Source organism: Montipora foliosa, chromosome 7 (genome assembly GCF_036669935.1).
Source record: "Montipora foliosa isolate CH-2021 chromosome 7, ASM3666993v2, whole genome shotgun sequence".
In the NCBI taxonomy this organism is placed as follows: domain Eukaryota; kingdom Metazoa; phylum Cnidaria; class Anthozoa; order Scleractinia; family Acroporidae; genus Montipora; species Montipora foliosa.
Window position 1 is genome coordinate 12,171,950 of NC_090875.1, and position 7,294 is coordinate 12,179,243.

A 7,294-nucleotide genomic window follows, 5' to 3' on the forward strand; every position below is an offset into this window, starting at 1 on the left:
TCACTGTCTACTTTCTAAATAATGGGTCCATCAGGAGTATTTGTACTCTCACTAGTCGCGATGTAATAATCTCTTCTTAGAGCAGATGCATGACTAAGATTCACCACACTTTGAACGCGGACCCTCAATCCTCGTGTACTGAAAAGTGTGTGAGCCAGGCAGGATCCATGTAACGCGATAGAAATGGAATGATATTATTGATATATTGCGGAATGATATATTGCCCCGGCCTTGCTAGCCCGTGAAGAAAATTGGGATTGAATCTTTGATACACTTTGCCGTACTGCGGTCAGCTCTCAGCTGACCTAGTAGCTTAGTTGGTTAGAGCGCTGGTGATCTAATCGCAGAGTACTCTAAAATGGGCTCATGTAACTCACGTAAGTCATGCAAAGACTCCTCCCATTAAAAAGAGAAAGCACATTCAGGAGATTTTAAGCATTCTATGAATCTCTCACCCCTATTTTTAACGCTCTCACCATCGTTTTTCCTACCTTGCTATGGTGATTTTGTTTCCTTTCTTCAGCTTCATCTTCCACTCTAGTAATAAAATTTTCGATCATTTTGAACCACTGTGGTGACATCTGCTTTAAATACTTGTTATACTCGTGTTTAACAGCAATGGTTGCAAAGATGTTGTTATTAACTAAAGCTTGGCGAATGTCTGTCAGCTCACCAGGAGATAACTTGGCGTGACGGAAGTACAAGTGTTGCGTGACGAGGAAGTCCAATAGAGCGTCCCCAAGAAACTCCAGTCTTTGATAGCATGGCGTGACGCGGTTGGTGTGGTACGAGGCGTGTGTTAGAGCCTCTAGTAGATACAATTTAGAGCGGAAAGTGTAATGAATGGAGTTTTTTTCAAAGTTCTTTAAACCGGAAACCATGCGTGACACCATATCTTCACTGTCGCTAGCTCCTGTCATGGTTGATCCTCGAGTCCAAAATCTCGTGTAACAACCCGCTTTGCTTTTCTCTGCAAACACGTTAAGGTCATCGTTTCCGTCAACTTCAGGAAGAACCTTAAGACCCAGGAACCTCATAAAACGGAGCGCGCCAAGGTACCCACAGGAGATCAAATATGCTCCTATGAGGGCTTCCATGCTGTCAGCAACCGACTTGTCCGATATTACCTGAATATTGCCTTTGGCTGCCCTGAGGTCCCAATCCTGGGGGCCAGCCCCATCAGCATATTCAACGTCCATCTCCTCCTCGACAGCACCAAAAGTATCGGAGTCGACATCTATGGCTGCATCACCTGAGCCCGTTATGCTTTCCTGCGGCAGTTTGGTAAATTGGCATCCCGTGGGGCACCATGTATCACGTGCCAGCGGCGTGCACTGTTGATACCCAGCTAAGGTCTTCTTCCCGGCTGCACGGTACAGCGCCAGATTACTGATCTGCTTTTTCTTCCGCTGTGTCAGTTTCCCCTCGTCTTTGTCTTGATGACTCATAAAAAGATGAAGCGACACTGCCAGCTTCAAGAAGGCGTCTCCGAGCATCTCGAGCCTCTCTAGGTTAAACGCGTCTCCACTGTGAGTGGTGGTCAGGGCTTGAAGGACAAAAGCGGAGTCAGGATGATCAACTGGACCTCGCCTGCTACGAAACAAAGACTTGAGATCTGAAAACAGCCCTGGGAACTCGTCATCGTCATCGTCGTAATCATCATCATCATCATCATCCATGGCTGTCCCTGCAGCAGCACTGCTGCTATCGAAGTGCAGTAACCTCTTTTCATCATTAACACCTTCAGCACCAATGGGAGGGAGATTGGATTCATTTGTGTCATCAGGCACTCCAGCTATCATGCTCTTGACATCACCAACAAGTAAAAGAGTATTCACACGGTGTAGAATAGACGGCAGCAGCAGGGACACACTAAGAAGAGACCAACGGATGGGCACCACATCACACAACTCCGGAACAAGGTGAATAACATCATGCTTGCTCTTGGATGACGGCTTCCTGTCCACTAAAAAATTTACTCTACCGGAAATGTCGTTTACCTCAATGAGAGGCTGACCCTTGTCAGTAATGTGCTTCCCGTAGCGCTGCCGGAAGTAGCTTTCGTAAGTTTTGGCTTTGGATTTGTCCGGAAAGGGGGATAAGGGAGAGAGATCAGGTCGCACTTTCAAAACAGCAAATCTCTGCCGTTTCCGCTGGGAATCCATGTAATTTTTTGCGACCACTACGTCCTCTTCAATTGGCGCAGTCTCCCACCGCAAAGCATTCTTCATGCTATCATAGTCCACATCATATCCAGTATCCTTCACTAAGACGACAAAGTAACCGTCCGCTCTACCGTCTGTATGCCTGGCTTTGAATTCTACGGGCGTTTGGAGAATGTGGCTGAACAAAAAGAGGTGGAAACGCTGAACAATTCCCAGGTGCTTGGCACGTAGCGGTGAGCTGTGGCTACTCAGAGACACTGTGACTTCACCGTAATCAGGATAAAGTTTGAATGATCTCACCTGCAGATTGAAATAATTACAGTAAATAAGCGTTGAACGAAAGCCGAGTACTACTCAATAAATTTCACTGGAAGGACGACACTTTTTCAGGATTTTTTTTTTGTTCAGATACTGAAAAAACGTATAGTTAGAATCAACTTGTGCATCAAACAGACAGCATAACGAGGGAAAATACTCTACTTAATAGCTTTTATTAAAATAGTCACACTTTAGGATTCATCCACGGCTGAAGCGCTCTGTACCTTCAATTTGGAAGGGACTAGTCCTAAATAGGTACGAGGATAATCTAGCACTAACCGTAGGAAGTGGAACATTTGTCAACAAGCCGAACTTATGGCAGGCACCATCTCTGAAGAATCGCGCACTGGCATCTAGATCTTTCCGGTGGGTAAGTTTGGTGATTCTGATGCTGATGGCCGTGAGGTACTGGGGTTGGTGAGTGTCCTGAACCAAGCTGCCGATAAATGACTTGGGGACCTGCATCAGAAACAACAGACTTCTAGTGCGCAGAGACACTGGTTTTCGAAAAACTGTTGGCATCAAAACCAAATATTACCCACACCTAGCAAAGAAAAGCAATTACAATGTAACAAGAAACGAGATTTATGCTTTGTTGTTCCTGAATATCAAAACTAGAAATAGTTGCCAGAAGGTCTCGAGCACTAAATGTTAGGGGTAGTTTCCCACCTTCCTCTCATAGGTCCTTTTCCGTTTCCTTGTTCCCGCTTTCTTCCTTTTCTTTCCGCCGGGCTCAGTTTCTTCTTCTTCCGATTCACTTTCCTCGTCCGATAAGCTGCGGACTGGTAACAAGTTGTCATCAAGCTCGCCAATCCTGTGAAGCTCTTTGCAGGCAGAAAGTGCAGCGGCCATCTTGGCGAGGTCCTTACGTGGCATGGGAAGACTCTGTAGAAATACAAAATCGCAGCAAAACCGTCAGTTCTAAAAGATAGTGGGCTTTTAGACAATTATTCCATGTAGGATCAAGAGTGAATTCGATAAGAGTGTTGTTATGGCATGGGTGGGCTCCCCAGCACAGTCACAAATGAGTCTGTCTTTAGACCACCCGTTCCTGCAAAAATCAGTTGTATCCCCGAAAAAAAAAAAACGTGGCAGAAACATTGACGTGCGACATGGCTTCTTCTGATTGGTTAAAACGGGCGGTCCTTAGCTTGTCCGTCAACCATCCTGGTGAGGGGAACGCATAGGCCGAAAAAACAGAAAATACAGGATTTTAAAAAGTTGTAAAAAAGGAGCGTTTTCTGCAAATCGAAAAATTACCTAAATTTACTAATGTCGAAAGGAACAGGGAATAAACAAGTTCTTAAAATGGGTAAAAACCTGACGTTATGTACGATTCTAAAATTCCTTTAATATGATGAATTTTTCGCTGTGTTAACATTAGTGCCCAGCGAGAATCAACTCGGGCACAGCGCTTGGGAACCAAGTATGAACATAGCCTTAGACTCAAACAAAAAACATTATAGAGGTAGAGTTCATTATTGAAGAGAAAGCATAAGAATCATCTCCTTTTTTCTCATTAAAACTCAAGAGACTATTAATTATACTCGCAGTTAGAGCGAGTTTCAATGGAGTGTCGTAAAACCAAAACCAAAGTAATTACTTTGGCCAATCAAAAAGGACGGATACAATCCAGTGAACCAATCAAAACTCGAAGTAATTACACGTAGCCCACACAAAGCGCGGGAAATTGTGCACGCGCGAACCACGATTGGTTTTGGTTTCACTTCTGATTGGTTAAAAAAGTGGCACGAGAACTTTGAACTGAGTGAAGTAATCATAAACCAAAGCAATTCGCTTATTACTTTCGACACTCAATTGAAAACCGCTCTATTTGGCGTAAAGAAAACCCGGAAAAAAATTCAGGATTGAACGGGATTCGAAGCCATGACCTTTACGATGCCGATAGAGCTCAGTGCTCTACCAACTGAGTTATCAAGCCAACTGGGAGCTGGTCCTATTTTGAGTTCGTAATATACCCGATATATGTTAACCCAAGAAAAATGCGTACTGTTTTGCGGACACAAAGTTATGAACAAAGAGCACAAGGGGTCCCACAATAGTTACTGAAAGCAAACACGAGCTGCCGAAAGCGTACGAAAGTCGCCTAGGGCACACGAGAATATCAAAGGTATACGAGCGTTGCAGAATGCACAAGAGCCAGTGGACAAATGTCACAGCTTCATATAGAAATTAGTAGAGGTTGAACGTCAAAACGATAGTTTCCCTTGTTATGGTATTATTTGCTATCATAACATAACTCTTCCAGAAGATGGAGACCGGACAGTTTCGTCCAGGTAAGAGTCAGGAAAAAAACACTCACTACAAATGTTTCACGAAGTTGGCAGGTTATTGGCATTTCCAATTTACACCTGTAAACATCTTTTCCAAGTTCCTCAATCTTGTAAACTGGCTTAGGGTGAGTGAATCGGTCACCTGGTAATTTGGAACAGTACCTATAGACATGACACAAAAACAGAAGAGGCTTCATTAACTATTGCCAGTCAACTTCTGAGCATCGGACTGGCATCATTGCCTGAATTGCTATACCTTCTTTACAAACACTGTATGTAAAAGCTCCGGCAAGCGAATGTGAATAACTATTTTCAGATCCTGAGAGTAGGGGTGAAATAGAGATTTAATTCTAGGACGAAATGCCAAAAGAGAACTAATTCGCTCTGATGAAGGACTAACGCTCGAAACGTCAGCCTTCCAATTTCTTCACAGTGGAAAATAGTCACAGTTTTGGAAGCCATCTTGAAGGGTAGGCAAATGCTTCAGAAATAACAGTGTTTGTATAGGAATCCGATGTCAAGTAACTTGCGAAAACCTTGAATACAGAAAAAAATATCAATTGCAAACTTCAGTTACTAGCCAAAGGATCTTACTGCCGAACTTTGAGGCTCCTACCTGCACTAACATTTGCTTGGTGGAGTTTTTAATTTTCCGTACATTTGTCTATAATTCTTTTCCCGGCGGCAATACTAAGGTCTACTTACTTTTACTTATCAACTCTGTTGATAAACCAAACATTCGTTAAAACCAATATCTGTCAAACTTGTTGATTTTACTGACTCATCTTTGACTATTATTTAATCTTCAGGAATGATGGCTAACAGCTGGCAGCTGACCTTCCATGGGACTGGGTACGGATTTTTTTCTGGAACTTTGAAAACAATGTCTTTTCTTCAACTTCTCAGTTTAGTAAGAATGGATTAGAATGTTATTGCTACCTAGACAAAAGAGAGACACTGCTGCTCATAGTAACTCTGGCCCCTTGTCCATTCTCTGGTTTGTACGGAGGTAAGAAATCTGTGTCAGCTGCCTCATGACACTCTTCTTCTGTAGGTTCGCTGCGATTACGACACAACTCTGACAGGAAATCTTCAATCGCACGCATCGTCTAAGGAACAGAAATTATAATTTTTTCAATGTTCAAAATGGTCGCGTGTTTGTATCACTTTTGCTACTGTGATGACAAAATAAAATGTGATTTTTCAAATTTAACTAATTAATTATTTATTCATTTTGTAGACTGTGTGGTTTGACCCACCATCAATGCTGCTTTAAATTGCTGCCCATTAGTGGATTCAAAACTCTCACATATCCCAACGCAGATGTCCTATCCTGGATTTCATTTTTCGCATGTCTTTTCTTCCTTTGATTGTTTTAACAATCAAAGAAAAAGATTTAAAATTTGTTCTCTACAATAACATCAGGACATAAAATAGAAACGTACCTCCAATTCGGCTTCCTTCTCTACCTGCTCTTCGCTATCAACAAAGATGTAATACGTGGAGCCTTTGGCTCGAGCTCTGCCCTTTGACTGCACATAAGAGCGGAAACTCTTTGGAAAATCAAAACGACAAACCATATTGCATTTTGGAACGTCCAACCCCTCCTCAACAACACAAGTTGCGATCAACAGGTTGAATTCATGTTGTCTGAACTGCCGTAGGACTTCTTCCTGCCTTTTAAAGTTCATTCCTGTTTCACTGGAATAGTTAACCTTTCCACCAGTACCATGACCAATCACAAACTTGCTTTGGACAAAACTAATTTCGTGATCTAGTTTTGCAGCAATGTTAATCTGCTCACTGAGGACCAGAGCTGTGTATCTTCTTTCCACAAATACAATGCCACAGAGTTTGTTTTCTTGTTCGGTTTCTATAAATCAACAATGATCATAATATAAAGAATAAAAACAAGAATAAGTGATATTAAAGAGTGGTGTTTTGACGGCTGTATGCCACCATTTTCAAATGCGTTCAGACAAATTTTATCACTTTATTGTATTATAAAAGTACTTGTGAAAGTCTCTGGCATATGATTAAAAATAAGTACAAAGCAATGAGAGTGTCAAATGTCAAGTAAAAGGTTTTCCTTTAATGGAGTCGGATTGAATGTTACGTGTAGGGGTTTTTGTCTTTAATATAAAGCATTTCATAAATTAAACATCTTGAAGATTGTAAATTGGTCACGTACATCTTTGCCTGATTGTGTACCTCATAAAGGTGTTACCAATAACATAATGCTTATGTTCATCAATGTTCTGAAACAGATGTCGGCATGTGTAACCTACACAATCTGCATCACACAGATCACATTTAAATTCATAAAAAATGCAATGCTCATGAATAAGAAGTGGCTTGACTTCTGTCACTTTGAGCCAAAGCACCTTGAGCCATGAACATTCTGCCATTGAAAAACACCTGTGTGACGTACACAATCCGATGAAAACAGATCTACATGACAAATTTACAATCCTCAAGAAATGCTGTGGGAAGTTTGATTGTTAAGACTCTTTGTCG

The 7,294-nt window shown here is 41.9% G+C and overlaps 1 protein-coding gene across 2 annotated transcripts in view; it reads right to left on the bottom strand.

Annotated features, from left to right (window-relative positions):
* Positions 1 to 7,294, bottom strand: part of LOC138010514 (endoribonuclease Dicer-like) — a 28,626-nt gene that overhangs the window by 3,135 nt on the left and 18,197 nt on the right. For both annotated transcript variants that reach the window (XM_068857494.1, XM_068857495.1), the window contains exons 4-9: positions 6,223 to 6,650; positions 5,717 to 5,886; positions 4,807 to 4,939; positions 3,153 to 3,368; positions 2,763 to 2,942; positions 492 to 2,465 (exon numbers count right to left, since the gene is read on the bottom strand). In XM_068857494.1, the coding sequence (XP_068713595.1) occupies positions 492 to 2,465; positions 2,763 to 2,942; positions 3,153 to 3,368; positions 4,807 to 4,939; positions 5,717 to 5,886; positions 6,223 to 6,650 (3,101 nt within the window). The remainder of the gene's footprint in view (positions 1 to 491; positions 2,466 to 2,762; positions 2,943 to 3,152; positions 3,369 to 4,806; positions 4,940 to 5,716; positions 5,887 to 6,222; positions 6,651 to 7,294) is intronic.